Source organism: Xiphophorus couchianus, chromosome 18 (genome assembly GCF_001444195.1).
Source record: "Xiphophorus couchianus chromosome 18, X_couchianus-1.0, whole genome shotgun sequence".
In the NCBI taxonomy this organism is placed as follows: Eukaryota; Metazoa; Chordata; class Actinopteri; order Cyprinodontiformes; family Poeciliidae; genus Xiphophorus; species Xiphophorus couchianus.
The window spans coordinates 2,009,191-2,027,644 of record NC_040245.1 but is presented as its reverse complement, the minus strand read 5'-3'; the positions used below and the strand labels follow the sequence as shown (position 1 = coordinate 2,027,644).

The 18,454-nt window shown below is 36.7% G+C and overlaps 1 protein-coding gene across 3 annotated transcripts; it reads left to right on the top strand.

The window, feature by feature from the left end:
• Positions 1-1,210: 1,210 nt before the first annotated feature.
• LOC114133341 (cullin-5) lies at positions 1,211-16,933 on the top strand. Of its 3 annotated transcripts, none has more exons than XM_027999162.1 (19): positions 1,211-1,317; positions 2,859-2,968; positions 4,198-4,297; positions 4,894-5,106; positions 5,473-5,614; positions 5,901-6,046; positions 7,573-7,653; positions 7,844-7,937; positions 8,873-9,003; positions 9,643-9,750; positions 10,644-10,708; positions 10,789-10,921; positions 10,997-11,128; positions 11,261-11,384; positions 12,305-12,480; positions 12,562-12,723; positions 13,957-14,075; positions 14,211-14,334; positions 15,791-16,933. In XM_027999162.1, the coding sequence occupies exons 1-19, from the start codon at positions 1,294-1,296 to the stop codon at positions 15,983-15,985; spliced, it is 2,379 nt and encodes a 792-aa protein (XP_027854963.1). In that variant the 5' UTR covers positions 1,211-1,293; the 3' UTR covers positions 15,986-16,933. The 3 variants fall into 3 exon arrangements, with proteins under 3 accessions (XP_027854963.1, XP_027854965.1, XP_027854962.1); XM_027999164.1 differs by having other exon boundaries at positions 4,930-5,106; positions 15,791-15,985; XM_027999161.1 differs by having other exon boundaries at positions 1,294-1,317; positions 2,823-2,968; positions 4,930-5,106; positions 15,791-15,985.
• The last annotated feature ends 1,521 nt before the right edge of the window (positions 16,934-18,454 follow it).

Genomic DNA, 18,454 nt, shown 5'->3' with positions numbered 1-18,454 from the left:
AAGCTTCACTCATAAAATAGTTTATATTATTAATTATATTAATAATATATAATTCTTATGTAATTTTATATATTAATATATATAATTATATAAATATTTTAATAATATTATATAATGATATATTAAATATCACTATTTAAAAATAGTGACATTTTTAAAATATCACTATTTTTTTTAAAAAGTGATAAAAACAAACTAATAATATGTTTGCTGAGCAAAATAAATGCTGTCATGTTGTCATACTTATATCAACCGTAAATATGATATGTTATGAATGCTTAATACAAAATTATCCAATGAATAAATAAAAAGAGGAAGTCAGTCATGCTGCAGTGGGCCCAAGTGCAGGCGGTTCCCCCAAGAGAAATTCTGCTCAGGGCCTCATGCAACCTTTGACCGGCTCTGCAGGCATGATTTCATTTTATTATCAGCTTTTTCAGACATCGCAGGTTACATTTAAGAAGTAATTTGTCCTGAAGAAAGGACAAAAATTTCCAACTTAAACAACATTCATGACAGTTTATTTGTTTATTAAATCAAAATACTATCTTAGACTGGCTGGCTTAGGTATAAAGGTCCCTATTCAGCTTCAAGATAAATGTATTATTTTAAGATTTAAGAGCCAGAAAGCTTTCAATCTCAGCTTATTTGTTATATTCAAATTGTTCTTAGTTTATCAATTAATTAAATTAAATTAAAACTAAAATAATTTGCACAATCTACTTATTTTTAAACTACCTTTCTGCTGTTTTTCATCTATTCTTCTGCACTCATATTCTGTATTTTAAACAGTCTGTCTTTTTTAATGTACAATACACATGCACTTTATGTACATTTAAATAAAAACTAATTTCACTCAGTTGCACATTCCTATTTCTACAAACTAGACAGTATTTTCTTTATGTTAAAGCATTGTATGTGTACAGTGTGTCAATAATGTTATTGTTAATCTTGTTTTTTACATATTGTTTTAAACACTAAGATTTTTTGTGAACTTTTACATCTGACAACATCTGATTACAATAAAGGCTGTTTCTATTTTATTCTATTCTATTCAACAGTAAAAAATCTTGAGGGGTGTTGCTCTTAGACGTTTTAACTTTAGTTAAATAGAATTAAAATGTATTTTTAGCTGTAATCAGACATGTTCCATATTGAAAAGACAATAACTATTAAATAAACGACCAGGTCTGTTTTTAGAAGCAGGAGAGTTTATTTCGGTGAGCTGGGTTACCATTACCTAATCCCGATACCTGTCTCGCGAGAATCTGCGAGGTGATAAGTTGGAGAAACATGGCGACGCCTAATTTGTTAAAGGTAAGAAGCAGCTGAATTACATTCACTGTTTCTGCGCACATTTAGGTTCGTTGCTGTTACGTCTTTTTAGGTTAACTGCTGATAAATGTTCTCGGTGCTTCAGCCTCCACGCATCTCCGCTGATGTTAGCATTTATGTGATAAAAACCCAGAAAGGAGCGCCTGAAGTGGCCGCTGCCGTTGTTGAAGTCCGGTGTTATGCCGGGGTTCGTTTCCCCGATCATGTCGACCTCTTCTAATCTCTTCATTCCCCTCCGGCCCCCCGAATCCAGCCTTCTTCCTGAGATTCGGAACCGAACACAGAAGTGTAAACCGTTAGCTAGTCACGGATCCCTGCGTGGGTCAGTCCGAGAGATGGACCAGAAGAAGCAGGTTCCAGCCGAAACACTGGAGGGAGAAAACGCTAGAAACACGGTTCTGAAGGAAACCGGACCTCCACGCCACGAACTCCCCCACACGCCCACAGCAGAACCGCTTCACACTGCTTCTGTTTGGACTTTATTTTGACTAGCTAACCTCTCAATAAGGTTGCTAAACCTAGCGTCTGTTCCTGGGAGGCCTTTCAAAAATAATATTCAGCTCAGCCAAACGTTTAGTCTGCAGAGAGACACGCAGATCCCAAATAAGGTTAGTTGGGCTTTAATCCCCCAAATATCCGCTAACCTGCTAGGTAGCTTCATGTTGGCTCCAGTGTAAATCTACTGACCTAGATTATACATTTAACAGGATATTAGTGTCTAAACATGCCTGATAATCCGTAGCAGGGCCGGTCCTAGCCCTATGGGGGCCCTAAGGAAGATGTTGTTTTGGGGCCCATAGTCTATCAAGATTACTACCTCTTTATATGGTTCACAAAAATGTCACATACATCCAAACCAGATTATAGCCATTATTACACATCTTGAGGTGAATTAACATATAAAAAAAAACTATAACAAAAACAGCAATACTCTATACAAAATACTAATTTTGATTGCTTGTAAAACTCTGCTAGATGTCTGGTGTCAGTCATCACCATGTTCATTACCGTGTGACATATTAATGAAGCAAACACAAAAGCTGAGGTTATGATGAACAAATTCTAGCCAGCTAAATAACAAGACTAGCTAGCAGGTCAAAACGTTTGCACTTGAGGATTTAAATATAAATATAAATAATATCTATTTTGTAAAGTTTTGGGTTAATTAATTCTCTGAATATTTTCAACTAATTTCTTTTTTTGAGTCTACCTCCTCCAATCGGTTACTAAATTAGTTTATGATTATTTAAATAACCGATTAATCACGATTAACCAATCATTTCAGCTCTAGTAACAACAGTGCTGTTTCTATCAGAGAACCTGCATTGCATTTTTCTTCTTTATTATGTGATTTAAGAAACAGAAACTAAAACTGCCGACAGGTTTGGCATCGGTAATCGGTATCGACCCTGATCGGTGCGTCTCTGTGTTATACTGTTTGTCTCACTCCCAGCCTGTATTTTCTCATTTCTGTGCTGTAATATTAGATTTTCCTCCACCCTTCCCACATGTCTTTCTGGCAGAACAAGGGGTCCCTGCAGTTTGAGGACAAGTGGGACCTGATGCGGCCCATCGTTCTCAAGCTGCTAAGACAAGAGGCTGTCACCAAGCAACAGTGGTTCGACTTATTCTCGTAAGAGACTCTCTTTGATCCGCCGCGTTGGAGCTGCTGCTTCTGTAGAAACAACTGCTTTAGTTTTAATGCGGAGTGGACGAAAGCGGAGGGTCCTGTTCCATCGCTGGTTATTATTTTCTGCAGAGTTTCCTTCATATGATGCTAAAGATGTCAAAGGTTAAAGGCCACTACTTTATTTATTCACGTCCTGCTTTTGGTAAAATGAAACTGTGACTAAAGTTGATCAGCTTCCAGTTTGTGTAAAATTATCTGTAGGGATACTCTGTCCATTACAAGATACAGACCTACAGTTTATGTCAAAGTGAGACCTCTTGTTAACACACAAGCTTTGTAGTTCTGTTATTTTCAATTTGTTGGGCCATTTGCATATTAATACAACACATTAAAAACTATATATTGTGACTTCCTTACTGTTAGTATTACTTTTATGTAAAGCTTAATATAGTCTGTGATGTTTTATTTAAATACTTAGTCGTTTCAAGTCCTGCTGCTAATAATTTGGTGCTGATGTGTTGAAAGATTTAGTATTTATTATTTGTTAAAGTAACTTCACAGGAGGCTCAACATTCCTTATTTACATTTTTTATTCATTTTATTTAGGACTTATCCTAAAATTACTACTTCATTCAGTAAACATACAACTTTATTCATACAACTTTATTCTGGTGATATTATGACTTTTTGTCATACGACTTTATTCTTGCATCATTCAGAATTATTTTTGTTATTCCAACTTTATTTTCATAATATTATTATTTTTTGCTGAAACTGCTTTGTTGCAGGAATTATTCTGGTGATATTATGACTTATTTTTTTACTTTTTTTCTTGTATCATTTCATCTTTACTCTCATTTTATGAAGACTTTTATCGTACAACTTTATTCTGGTGATATTACGACTGTTCTTATAGTATTGTGACTTTTTGTCATAAAACTTTATTGTAAAAATATTACTTTATTATAGTAATAGTTTGATTTAAATCTTGTGTGACTTTTTCTTGTAAAATATATGTTTGTTTGTTTTCGTCTGGCCCTAATACTCTGTTATACATTTCAGGTTAAATAAAAAAACTAAATAATTTAAGAACCTGATTTATATCATGACCTCAGATGGAAAACTTTTAGTTGCTTAAATGTCTAAAATATACTATTTTCTGCTTGAAGATCATTGTTTTCCTCACATATGAACAGGCTGGACATATTTTGTTTTTGTTTTTTCCTTTCCAGTGACGTCCATGCTGTCTGTTTATGGGACGATAAAGGTCCTGCTAAAATCCACCAAGCCCTCAAAGAAGACATCCTCGACTTCATCAAACAAGCACAAACCGTAAGAAGCTTCTTATTTATCTCCAGTGTTTGTTTTTGTTTCAGTGTAAATCTCTTTCACTCTTATATTATTTAGGTAACTAATGTCAGGTTTCGATTTGAGGCAGACGTTTCTGTAACTTTTTACGTGGTTCTGATCTACAGCTCTCCAGGATTTCTGAAGGTTATTGTTTAACCTTTGCTTCTTTATTCATTTACAGTTGATCTTCTACTGTCTGTCCACTTGTAGCCAGTTTACAGTCACCATGTTGGTGCTTAAACCTTATTTTCTGTCGGTGAGACTGTTGGTATAAAAAGAAATCTCCAGAAGGTGGAAAAACTATTTTAAAGCTGGTTTAGTTTTGCTACTTTAGAAATGTTACCTGAAAAAAATGGTAACACATTGAATCAGAAAAGTAGTTTTTTTTAGCTTCACATTCTTGTTTTGCAGTTACAAAAATTTTTTTGATCTCCAGTTTAAATTTTCTTTTGTCCTTTGAACCAACTTTAAAAGACAAGTTGGTCTTTTAAAACCAACTTGTATTAAGAAGACATACTCAACATACAAATTGAGTTTGTATGTTTTCGCATACAAACTCAATTCCTTGGAGTTTTCAGGAAGTATATTTTCCTCTGTATCTGTTGCCATGGCAGCGCGTGCTGAGCCACCAAGACGACACGGCGCTGCTGAAGGCGTACATCGTGGAGTGGAGGAAGTTCTTTACTCAGTGCGACATCCTGCCCAAACCGTTCTGTCAGCTAGAGATCACGCTGATGGGGAAGCAGGGCAGCAACAAGAAAACAAACATGGAGGACAGCATCGTACGCAAGGTGAGACGGGAAAACAGGAAAGGAAGACGAAGCTGAAAAAGGAGAAGCAGCAGGAAGGGAAGTCAGCACAGAAGCAAGCAGTGCCTATAGAAATCCACAATTTGATCAGTTACTCAGTACTTCAACAGAATTTTTACCAAATACTTTTTACTTTTACTTTGAAGTAGTGCTACTTTTACTTCAGTACAATTTTTGGCTACTCTACCCACCTTTAGTGAGGAGTAATAAAAAGGAAGCACATAAAGAAATGGTGAGAAAATAGAAACTCACACATCAGAAAGACAGTATTGATCAGCTGCCTTATAAATTCTTTTGCATCTTAATTGAAACATTTTGTGTAGATTCAACGTGTTTCACTCTCTGCAGCTGATGCTGGACACGTGGAACGAGTCGATATTTTCCAACATTAAGAGCCGCCTGCAGGACAGCGCGATGAAGCTGGTGCACGCAGAGAGGCTGGGCGAGGCCTTCGACTCGCAGCTCGTTATCGGCGTCCGGGAATCATACGGTAAGAGAGACGGTGAAGTCGACTCGTAACGATAAGCAGATGGGATTGAAGCGTGAAGAAACACAACAAGCCAGAAAATGAGTTTGTAGAGAAGAAGAGATTTTAAAATATATTGACAAGTTTATTTAGATTTTTTTTTTGCAATGCAGCATCTCAGTTGTTTTCTTTTTGCAGATTTCTGTTTATAGCTTTTTTCCGTTTGTCATGTTGCTTTTTTTGGACAATTATTTCCTGTGGTTGTGGAGGAAATACAACCGCCATGAAGTGTTTTCCTCTCCCTCTCCAGTCAACCTGTGCTCCAACCCGGAGGACAAGCTGCAGATCTACAGGGATAACTTTGAGAAAGCCTACCTGGACTCCACTGAGAGGTTCTACAGAACACAGGCACCGTCCTACCTGCAGCAAAACGGTGTCCAAAACTACATGAAATATGTACGATTTTTTAAATGTTTCCTTCTTGTTAGTCTTTTAATTATGGAGTTGTAACATTTTACAATTCTTTCTGGTGTCTAAAACCACAAATAATAAATGCAAAAAAATAATAACAATTAGTGTAATTAGCATGCAGTATTTTAATAAAACACTCAAAGTAGTCTGACTTTTGGAGAAAAATGTATCTCTAAATTATTTTAGCTCTAAACAGAAAGTATTTGCCATTTTTTTGGGCTTAGTTGTTTTCTATTTTATTGATCTAGAAAAAACATTCTCTTAGGAACAAGAACAAAATTTGTGCCACTATTTTTGGTAAAAGAAGCTCTCTTTAAAAGTGAAGCCCTGCCTCAGATTTTGAAAAATGTCACAAAAGTGGGTGGAAAAAGTGCTGTTTTATAATTGTAGTTTATCTGTAGTTTTAGCAATAGCAGGAGAGGAAGTGAACAAAACCATTCTCTCCCTGTTGGTCATGCTTACAAATATTGAGAAGTTAAACTCGGAGCAAAAAGATAAATGTTCAACACATTTTATTGCTTTCACAGGAAATTTCAGGTAAGTTTCCTCGAGCCTGTGCATTACATATGCCATGGCCAAAAGGTAGCGATTGGGTAAAATCAGATCTATTTGTTTAAAACTGCAACAGAGTCGATCATTTCTCAGTGATCCAGACCCTCTGTATAAAGTAAAGCGTAGAACAAGGACCGGATTTCTACCACAATGAATGGCAACTTTTTCCACTTGTTTCCCGTCTCCTACATCTGAATCTTTCAAAGTTGGGGTCACAAATAAGTTTGATTAGGTTCTGAAATCAACCTAAATACCAAAAATGTCAATAAAAAAGCATACACGTCTTAGAAGTAATAATTTAAAGGGGTAATATTATGTGTTTTTCCAGACACATAGTTCCATTTTTATAATGCGCTCAAGTGAGTATGTTACCTTCAGTGGTTAGAAAAGTGCTGAATATATCAAATATGGCTTAAGAAAGAATGCAGAGAAAATTGGGCCTCTGTGTCTTTAAGAAGCTCCTGCTCTTTCTGAAGCTCCGCCTTCAGGAAGCAATCACAACATGGCTCCCTTTAACAACATTTTACCAGCGTTGCTCTGAAATGCAGCTCCTAAAAGCTCAACACATGCACAGTTCCACCAAGTGTTTGCTAATTGCAGTTGGCTAGTCTGAAGGAGCTGAGTGGGGGAGGGCAACACTCAATGTATGTTTTTGATGAGATAACATTATAAAATGATGTGAAGCTCAAAAAAGCCAATTTTACATGCCCAGTCAAAATGCTTTAATATCAGACAGGAGTGAGGGTCACGACCCTTCTTGCATTTTTATTTTCTGGGTCAGAAACTGGAAAGTTTGGAGATCACAGCTCTACACTGCTTGTGGCAAAAGGCTCGTTACGCTTTTCTTTCACTTCTCCAAATTTCATTAAAATCCCAACTGAATAAGCAGAAGTTTGTGGTTGTAACACGTTTGACATTATTTCTCTGCTTCCTGTTTGTTTCTTTTTATTCCCCTGCAGGCTGATGCAAAACTCAGAGAGGAGGAGAAGAGAGCGCTTCGATATCTAGAGACACGACGTGAATGTAATTCTGTTCAGGCAGTAGGTGTCTTTCATGAGGTCCTTTAAATCATGTTTTTATTTATCTGCTGAAAAGGGAAGTCATGCATTAAACACACAAAAATAACCAATATTATTCATAATCACCCTCATAGTTAGTATTTTTTAGGTTTAGGTAAGTTTATATATGTGTTGGATGCCAGTTTACGTGTCTTGTTTCTTTCCCTTGCAGCTTATGGAGTGTTGCGTTAACGCTTTGGTGACTTCGTTCAAGGAGACCATCCTAGCCGAATGTCCAGGAATGATTAAACGCAACGAGACGGAGAGTGAGTATCCAGAACACTATTTTCTAATAAATCGTAATCTTTAAAGTAAATTATGACAATTATTTTTCACTAAGGGGATTATGGACCCCTTACAGCGTGACGTAAAGATCCCGCCCCCGTTTCCCTGCTGGAGGGCAAAAAGCTCCGCGCTAACGATGACTAGCATTGGTTTTAGCTGTTAAGTTAACATAATGCGCTAAAACTTAAATGTGCGTCTGATGTTTAAAAGGAAAAGGGATGTAGTACTTTGCTGCTATATGTCAACACTATGACAACTAGCTAACAAGGTCTGGAAAGAGTTTTAATTAAGAATAAAATAGCAAGGTCAATGATGCTAGCTTGACTATGATAACTTTAACATTCGGTGCGTTTTGGTTCAGTTAAAGAATTAAAATAAAAAGGTGACCTAAACACCAACTCCGACAGATCATCAGTAGAGCAGGTGTTTAGATAATCAACCACCGCTGTGTTAGCTTAGCTATTAGCAGTGTTAGCTAATCTACCTCAGAGATAACTTATTAATAATCACAAAATAAACATCAAGACTGAAAACATTCAACTGTAACAGACTGGATGTTTTGTTCTTTGTGTGGGAAATGTTTGAGTGTTTTTGGTGTTGAATCCTGTTGTTGTCAGTTGCTATGGCAACAAGACTGCGTGTAGCGTAGTGGACACTTAGGGCGAGGAAAACGTGGTTCTGATTACGTTTCATAAAGTAGAAAGTTGTGCTCATTTTCTTCAGAGGTTTTTATGTCATTCCGTTCATTGGTTCTTGTTGCAGCGCCTCCGCAGGCGAGGAGGGGAACAGGTTTTTCAAAGGGTTTGCTTCGTTTGCGAACCACAACAGCTGAAAATGTAATAAATGTTGGTTGTGATCTTCCTCCGTCATGCTTTGTTCCTCTGATTTGTTTGTTTGTTTTCCCCTCCCTGAGCAGAGCTGCACCTCATGTTTTCACTAATGGACAAGGTTCCCAGTGGGATTGAGCCCATGCTGAAGGACCTAGAAGAGCACATCATTAATGCTGGACTGGCGGACATGGTCGCTGCCGCTGAAACGATCACTACCGTACGTTTACCGACTCCAGTATTTCAGCTGCCATTTCTGATCATATCATCTATGGGTAATATGAAACAGCTCATTGTTTTCAGTGACGGGTAGAGTAACCAAAAATTGGACTCAAGTAAAAGTAGGACTACTTCAACATCTTTTTACTCAAGTAAAAGTGGAAAGTGTCCATTTAAGTATAGAAATATATTTGGCAAAAGGTCTTCTCAAGTACTAACTGAGGAAATTATCAATCAATTAATATTTAAAAATGACATAATCAGACGAACCAAAATATAAAGTTAAGTGGAGATTTTGGTATTTTAAGTACAAACTCACAATAATTCATATAAATAACAAAATCCGGCAAAAATTTTTTTTTCCAAATCAGTTTCTTTCAGTGGATAACTTACGAAACTTTAACAAAAACTGCAGGTGTGTGTCTGGTGAATTTCTGGTTAAAACGTGTTTGTCTTTCATTCAGTGGGAAGAAAATCCAGAAATTTTGCTCAAATAATAGTAGAAATACTTCATAATAAAATTACTTGAAGTACAGCATAGTAAAAATACTCCTAAAAGTATTTTTTTTCCCCAAAAGGTTACTTAAGTAAATGTAAGTAGTTATTACCGAACTCTGATTGTTTTTAAATGTTGTTGCAGGATTCTGAGAAGTATGTGGAGCAGCTGCTGACGTTGTTTAATCGCTTCAGTAAACTGGTGAAGGAGGCTTTCCAGGATGACCCGCGCTTCCTCACAGCAAGAGATAAGGTGTGTTTTTAGTTTCACCCTCAGACCCAACCTTCTGCTCTTAGAGTTATTCATAGAAATAAGCGGACTCGCTGGTATCTACCTGGCTTTTAAGCTGTTTTAATCTAACCTCAAGTGCACAAATGGAGAGACTTTGTATGTGGGGAAAAATAAAGAACACTCTTGTTTTTTGTAGGATTTAAGATGGAAAGTAGCAGCCAGGTGCTACCAATTAAAGCTCTCTTAATAGATAATAGTTGTAGTTTTGGCATGCCAATGAAGACATGTATTAGTACTGATAGCCTTTAAAAAAATCAATTGTTGCTCCACATCAGCATGGAAAACTTCATAAGATCCTTTTTACAAACTATTTGATTTCTGTTGTTATCCAGTTATGAATATTTATGACAGCTGCCACTATTCCCAGAAACATTCCAGAAAATTCACCTGAAAAACAGACTTCCATGTCAGACTCTCAATGTCTCAGTCAGTATTTAAAGTATTTGAATTCATGACAGGATAATTAGATATTTAACAAATAAATAAATTTAAAAAAGAATGAAATTTAAAACAAAAACTAAATAAATAAAATAAAACATAAAATCTTAAGTAAATAATATTAATAAATTAAAAGTTTATGACAGGATAATATTTAATAAATAAATAAAATTAAAAAACTAACATAAATAAGATAATGAATAAAATATTTCAAAAACATAAAATTAAAACAAATATTTAATAAGTAAAGAAATAAAATGGAAAAAATAACCTAAAATAAAAAAGGAAATAGTGTTTCTGTCCTAAATAAATAGTCAAAGTAATAATGACAAAACCCAACAACTTTGCTTTTCTTCTTTTTTTTTTTTACACATTCGCTTTACATTTTTTATTCCTTTTGTTGTTTTCATTCCAAGGCTTACAAAGCCGTCGTCAACGATGCAACAATCTTCAAGCTGGAGCTGCCTCTGAAGCAGAAGGGGTGAGTCTGAAACAACCCGTTAAAACCCGTCGCTGTGTCGTAACGTTAGTGTCAACGTTCGACTGTTTGTTTTTAATCAGAGTGGGAATGAAAACTCAGCCCGAGTCCAAATGTCCCGAGCTGCTGGCGAACTACTGTGACATGTTGCTGAGGAAAACGCCCCTCAGCAAGAAACTTACCTCTGAAGAAATTGAGCTGAAGCTCAAAGAAGTGGTGAGTGGATTTCCTGACCCGTTCGCCTGTTTCCTTCCCGCCGCCGGTTTCGTGATTTCTCCTCCGTCCCTGCAGCTCTTGGTGTTGAAGTACGTCCAGAACAAAGACGTCTTCATGCGGTACCACAAAGCTCACCTGACGAGGCGCCTTATTCTGGACATTTCAGCCGACAGCGAGATTGAGGAGAACATGGTGGAGTGGCTGAGGGTGAGTCTCACTCACAGACAAATACAGAAATAATCATCATTACAGGGTCCTGGTGCAGGTGCTGGAAATCCTTGAATTTCAATTCCAAACCAATTCTGTGTTTGGAAAGAGCTTATGATTATGTCTCTGTAGGAAGTAGGAATGCCTGCTGACTATGTGAACAAGCTGGCCAGGATGTTTCAGGACATCAAGGTTTCAGAGGATCTCAATCAGGTCTTCAAGGAGATGCACAAACACAACAAGCTGGCTCTACCAGGTACGACTGCAAACTGAACTAAAAACACAAAACAGGTCAATAAACCCAAATTCAGTGGCTGTTTTCTGAGTTTCTGCTGCCACTTCTGTTTGAAATGATAATAAAACTGAAATTAGTTTTTTTGTGTTGTAGTTTAAAAGTTATTAAACGCTGACTTTGACATTTCTGTTAAAGCCTAATACATACGTAGTTCTCAGGTGACATTTCTCTTCTGTGAACTTTGTAACTGAGAGCCACCTTGGCGGGCAGTTGCTATGACAACAATAAACAAGCCACGTTCCTATATAACCTATAAACAATATAAGTACATTACAGCTATTACTTGGTCACAGTCTGTGAATAATCTACCCACCTGTGTGATACTAAGATAAATATCAGTGATATTTTCTGGAATAGTTACTGCCAGACTAGCAAAATTAGCTAAGCTAATGTAGCTTTTATCTGCTAGCTAAGACGGACATGTAGCCTACGTGTTACTTACTCTGCCAGCAGAACCTTGTTGTTCACACAGAGTTTGTACATCCTTACAAATCAGGTTCAGTATTAATTGTGAGTCAATAGGTTTCACACCGTGAAGCTCCTCCATGTTAAATAGCTTTTCTCTGCATTCGATAAGTACTAATGAACACAATTCAACTGTTTTTGTGATTTTTTTCCTCCAGTCAAAATCACTGATTTCGTGGTGTTAATTTAGAAATATTTGAAAGAAAGTTTGTATTATTTGCTCCAATGTATGAGGATAGATGTGACTTGTTAGTTGTCATATCGTTTCCGGAACTTGATATGAAGTACAGTTGAGGCAGCAGTGTAGAAGAAGAGAGAAATACTGCCACCTAATTAAACTAACTGAACTGGACAAAGTCAGAACGAAACAAAGCTGAACCATCATGAAAAACCCAAATGGGTTCGTGTTTCTGCAGCGGACAGCGTGAACATTAAAATCCTGAACGCCGGGGCGTGGTCACGGAGCAGCGAGAAGGTTTTCGTCTCGCTGCCGACGGAGCTGGAGGACCTGATCCCCGAGGTCGAGGACTTCTACAAGAGGAACCACAGCGGTCGGAAACTCCACTGGCATCACCTCATGTCCAACGGCATCGTGAGTGCAACAAACTCTGATGTGTCTGAGTTTAATCCCCCACATTTCAACCTTTTTCAGATCTTTTTGTTGTTTGTTCAGATCACCTTTAAGAACGAGGTGGGCCAGTACGACCTTGAGGTCACGACCTTCCAGCTCGCCGTGCTGTTTGCCTGGAATCAGAGGCCGAGAGAGAAAATCAGCTTTGAGAACCTCAAACTGGCCACGGAGCTTCCTGACGCCGAGCTGCGCCGAACGCTTTGGGTCAGAACAAAACAATAAAAAACAAAACGTCTGTTTTTCTTTCCAGCTGCATGAAGTTTGTTTTAATAAGACTTATAACTGACCTGTGGAGATTTCTGTCACTGCAAAAACACTAAATCTTACCATGTATTTTTGGTCTAGTTTCTTGTGCAAATATCTTAGCACACTTGAAATAAAACAAAGTTACCTTCTAATCAGAGTTGGGTAGTAACTAGTTACATTTACTCAATTACATTTACATGAGTAACATTTCTGAAAAAAATTAACTTTTAGGAGTATTTTTGCTACACTACTTTTTACTTTTACTTAATTTTAATTTTACTGTGAAGTATTTCTACTCTTGCTTGAGCAAAATTTCTGGATTTTGTACCTGCTGAATGAAAAACAAACATGTTTTAACCAAACATTCATCAGACACAGACACACAGCTGCAGTTATTGTTAAAGTTTCATAAGTTTTTCATTGAAAGAAACTGATCTGGAAACATTTTCTTTTGCCCGATTTTGTTATTTTTTGTTACTTACATGAATTATTGGCATTTTTGTCTTTAAAATACCAATATTTCCACTTAATTCTATAATTTGGTGTATCTGATGATTATCAATCATTTTTAAATGATTGATAATTTGATCAACTTCTCAGTACTTGAGTAGACTTTTTTACCAAATATTTTTTTCATTTTTACTTGAGTAAAAAATATGTTGAAGTATTGATACTTTTACTGGAGTACAATTTTTGAGTACTCTTACCCTCTGCTTATAATTAACTTTTGTTTTAATTCCTTAATATTGATAAAAAGTAGATAATCTGCTAGTTCCACTGGCAGATTATTAGATTTATTGCAAGACAATTTTTTCCATGTTATAAGTGAAATAATCTGCCAGTGGAGAAGAAATTTTTTCTCACTATAAAGTAGAATGTTCCACTACACCGTTACCTAGCAACCCCAGCCAAGCTCAGCCAGTAACCTAGCAACCCAGATCAAGTTCCGCTGGCAGATTATTTCACTTAGAACAAGAGGAAATGTCTTGTTATAAATGTAATACTCTGCCAGTTGAACTAGAATTTTTCCTCAATATATTAAGGAATTAAAATAAGCTGCTATTTCCTGCTGAAAAGTTGCTTGTAAGTTACTTTTGTCTTATTTCAAGTGTTATAAGATATTTACAACAGAAACTACACCAGATATACTTGGTATTTTACCACATGAATTGTTGTTTTCTGTCTTTACAGTCTCTGGTTGCGTTTCCTAAACTGAAGAAGCAAGTCCTGTCGTATGACCCGTCCGTTAGCTCACCCAAAGACTTTACAGATGCCACGCTCTTCTACGTCAACCAGGAGTTCTCGCTCATGTAGGTCACTGCAACAGAAAATAAATTATTTCCTTTATCTTGGTATAAATGCTGAAGACTCGGAGAGGAAAACTCGACGGTCCAATTTTTTACACATTACATTTGAATATTTTGGGATTCTGTGTCTTTTCTCAGCAAAAACTCCAAAGTTCAGAAGAGAGGGAAGATCAATTTGATTGGTCGGCTGCAGCTCACAACGGAGAGAATGAGAGAGGAAGAGAATGAAGGAATCGTTCAGCTCAGAATACTCAGAACTCAGGTATGTTGCCGGGTTGCGCTGCTGCTTTCTCGACGGCAACGGAGCAACGAGTCGGGTCAACAAGTCCTTTCATTTTATGGTTGATAGTTCCAGGATGTTGGTGGCATCAGATCAAATTTACATGAGAATGTTTACACTTCAAAGACCCTAATGAAAACACACAGCAACTGGAGAAACTGCACTGTAAAATCACAGTTTCACCAAGTATTTTAGTCTAGTTTCTAGTGTTAATATCTTATTACACTTGAAATAAGACAAAGTAACGTTTTGGCAAGATGTAGCAGCTTGTTTTTAGTCAACCCTCCAATATTGATGAAAAAGCACTTATTCCACTGGCAGATTATTTCACTTATAAAATTGTAAAAATGCCATAAATTAAATAATCTGCCACTAGAACTACATTTTGTAATCAATATTAAGGAATTATTGACTTATAACAAGCTCCTATATATCTTTCCGACATGTTACTTATGAGTTAGTTTTGTCTTATTTTAAGTGTAATAAAATATTTACACTAGTAACTAGACATAAATACTTGGTGAGATTTTGTGTTTTTGCAGTGTGAAACACATTATATACTAGAAAAACCAAGTATTTTAGTCTCGTTTCTAGAACAGATAGCTTAGTTTTGTCTTATTCAAAGTGTACTAACTTACAAGTAACTGTTCAGCAATATATAGAAGTTTCTTTTTGGTAAATAATTCATGCTTATTGATTGAAAGATATACTTTATCTTTCAATCAATAAGCAGGAATTATGTAAGATTTTCTGTTTTTGCATTGTATGTAGAATCAGTTTAAGTTTCTGTGCCAAGCCCTCATGTTTGCCTCTAGCAGCTTTGCTTTCACTTGGTTTCCTAATTATATTTCACTTACAAAGGACATTTATTGCATTACATTTTCTTTAGGGGTTTCTCTGGCTGTTTTTACATTACAAATGAATTACATTACTTTGTCAATATTTCACTAATGTAAAAAAAACAACACAATTTTGCAATTGCGGCGTTTCCACTCAGTAAGAAACGCAATTAAAAATCTCACGTGTTCACGCAGTAGGTCATTAAAAACATGCAGCGCCATCACCCCCCAGCTATTACTGTCGCCTTCTTCGTTTTTCCCGCCAGTACTAACATCCAGTTGTTGATCATGTGACTAGTGTGATGCGAGAAAGGTGTTTCCATTGCACCTTTGCAGAATATACTAATTTTGATTTGGCCGAAAAACCACCTTAAACTAGCGCCAAAACATTTTTATTGAAAAACTCGAGTTTTTTCAAAATTGATATGTTTCCAGTAAGCAAATTTATTTTCGTAATTCCAGTTTGCGCTGCTATATGGTGAATGAAAACGCGGCTATTGTATGTCTGGTTAAAATAAATTTCAATTTGTTGTTATTAAGTGGATAAAATGAGGAAAAAAATAAGTAGTTTTAATTAAAAATCCGCATTTTGTGTTCAGGAGGCTATCATCCAAATCATGAAGATGAGGAAGCGCATCAGCAACGCTCAGCTGCAAACGGAGCTGGTGGAAATCCTGAAAAATATGTTTCTGCCTCAGAAGAAGATGATAAAGGAGCAGATCGAGTGGCTCATCGAACACAAATATATAAAGAGGGACGAATCGGACATCAACACCTTCATCTACATGGCCTAGGCACCCAGCAACGAGTGCATTTCCGCTGTTTTTCTTTTACCGCTGGGGCCGCTACCGGCGCTTTGTGATCCCGAAGAGGAGCCGAACGGAGGGAGAGGCCTGACGAAGGTCGACGGAGGGACGAGGTTGAGCCTTTTCAACAAAAGTGTGGACGTTTTTTCTGTTTGTGTGACGCCGGTGTGTCATTTAAAGATGTAGCGTTGAGTCGTTGTTTGTCTTCGCTGCCCTCTAGTGTCCAACGGGGGGAAACGCACGGCACGGCGGGCCTTTTTGCCAGCAGCTCAGCTCAGAAGAAAAACAAAAACAGTTACACACTAAAAATTAAATACTTCCTGCCTTACTTTCCTCAGCAGAGAGCTGCAGAAGAGATGAAGGGTGACGTGTGCAGCGAAGGGAGGACAGTCTTTCGCTTTCTCTTGAGGCCTCGGCTGCCGTCTTTGCGGCGGCCATCTTGCATCCCTCCTATTCGCTATCGCTCTTGTTGAAACTCAGAATAATTGCGAGTGAAAGTTGCCGACTGGGAGGAGCGGAGACTGCGACAGGACTAGTTCAGAGAACCGAGGAGTATTTTTTGCCAAATTGTGTGTGTTTGTGTCGCGTGGGTGTTGCGTGTGTTTGGGTGCATGACGTGTACGAGTTCTTTTATGTGTGTGTATCTCTATGTGCACTTTCAACAGCATGCTGCTCTATGATTATTGTTATTATTTTGTTTTTTCCATCAACGGAAAAACGATCACACTTTGTGATGGAGGTGATTGAGAACCGAGGATCTGCCGCCGTTACAAAGTCGATTTTTGATTATCTGACTCTGCCATGTGATTGCAGTTAAACAGTTTATATTTTTAGTCCATTGCTGAACCGTTATCACACTGCAAACTATTTATTTGGTGTGTATGAACCAATGATCTCGACATTATGAAATTAAATTCCAAGCCGGACAAAGTGAAATTAATGACCAGGTTACTGTTTTGCGTCAAAATAATCAGATCAACAGGGAAAAAAAGATAATTTCTATCATTTCTGGTTAATAAGTAAGCCTGATGGTGTTTGTATACACACTGCAAAAACACTAAATATTACCAAGTATTTTTTATGTCTAGTTTCTAGTGCATACATCTTATTATACTTAAAATAGGACAAAACTAATGTACAAGCAACTTTTCAGCAATATATATGAGCTTGTTTTTAATAATTCCTCAATGCTGATGAAAAAGTTCTAATTCAACTGGCAGATTTTTACACTTATTACGTTTTTCCATGTTATAAGTAAAAAAATATTCCACGTGAAACTAACCAGTAGTTTTTAAAATCAATATTCAAGATCTACAGAGTTAAAACAAGCTCCTACATCTAATTGAAAAGTTACTTGTAAGTTAGTTTTGTCTCATTTCAAGTTTTTAACAAAATTACTCAAAGATTTTGTGTTTTTGCAAGTGGGAAAAGAAAGTACACCCTCTCTCAGCTCTAGAGTTTCACGTATTGGGGCATATTCTGTCTTATCTAAAGTCACTTGAAGCTGATATTAAGTTTGCAAAAACAGACAAAATATTTTTTTAAAAATTAGCAACTACCACTTCCACATGAAGCAGTAGATTCATACATTAATGTGACCACTTCTGTACAAATGCATCATTCTAAAATGATTTATTTCATTTATTCAGTTGAAAAAGTTAAACTTGTGTACAATAAAGATTCATCACACAGTTATTTATTTATTTCAAGTGTTTCTGTTGATGTTTATTGTCCACAACTGATAACATACCAACAACATTAAAACTAATACATCTGAAAAAATTTGAATATTTTATAAAATGCAGTATTTCTTGTCAGATATCTCAGAAGAGTAAAATATTTCTGCTTTTTTTCTTTTCATTCTTAATGATTATGACTTACAGGTAAAGAAAACGCTAAATTCAGTGTCTGAGACTTTTTTCACAAGCTTCTGTTTTAAACATATATGTCAGTATTCACATCTTTACACTCAGTGATTGTCGGGATGGTTTTTGCACAAATTAGTGCATCAATGCGGCGTGGCATGGAGGAGATCAGCTTGTGGTTCTGTTGAGGTGTAATGGAAACCCAGATTTCTTTTATAGCTCCCTTCCAACCATCGGCCTTCTTGGGTCTGGAGTCTCTCATCTTCCTCGCCCTAAAGATTTTCTATGGTGTTAAAGGTCAGGGAAGCATGAAGACCTCTAGAGTTTCCTGGTTAACTGTGGACTTCAGAAAACTCAGTGGACCAGAACCAGCAGATGACATGCTGACCCAAATCCTCACCAGCTGCTTTTCCATTACAAATGGTTGCAAGGCTTTATAGATATCCTGCTAATGTTGGGGAAAAAACACAAGTTTTCAATTTTGATGTTTCCATTAAATAAGAAATGCAATTAAAATCACATTCGAATATGTTACTTAATGCGATAAATTATTAAAAATGACACTGCGCCATCATCCTCCAACCACTTCCCG

What these genes read in the sequence shown, in the direction of transcription:
- LOC114133341 (XM_027999162.1), top strand. Translation starts at nt 1,294, where the DNA reads ATGGCGACGCCTAATTTGTTAAAG. An exon ending in CTGCCTCTGAAGCAGAAGGG is followed by an intron (nt 10,709 to 10,788) that starts GTGAGTCTGAAA and finishes GTTTTTAATCAG; the next exon opens with AGTGGGAATGAAAACTCAGC. An exon ending in AGCTGAAGCTCAAAGAAGTG is followed by an intron (nt 10,922 to 10,996) that starts GTGAGTGGATTT and finishes CCGTCCCTGCAG; the next exon opens with CTCTTGGTGTTGAAGTACGT.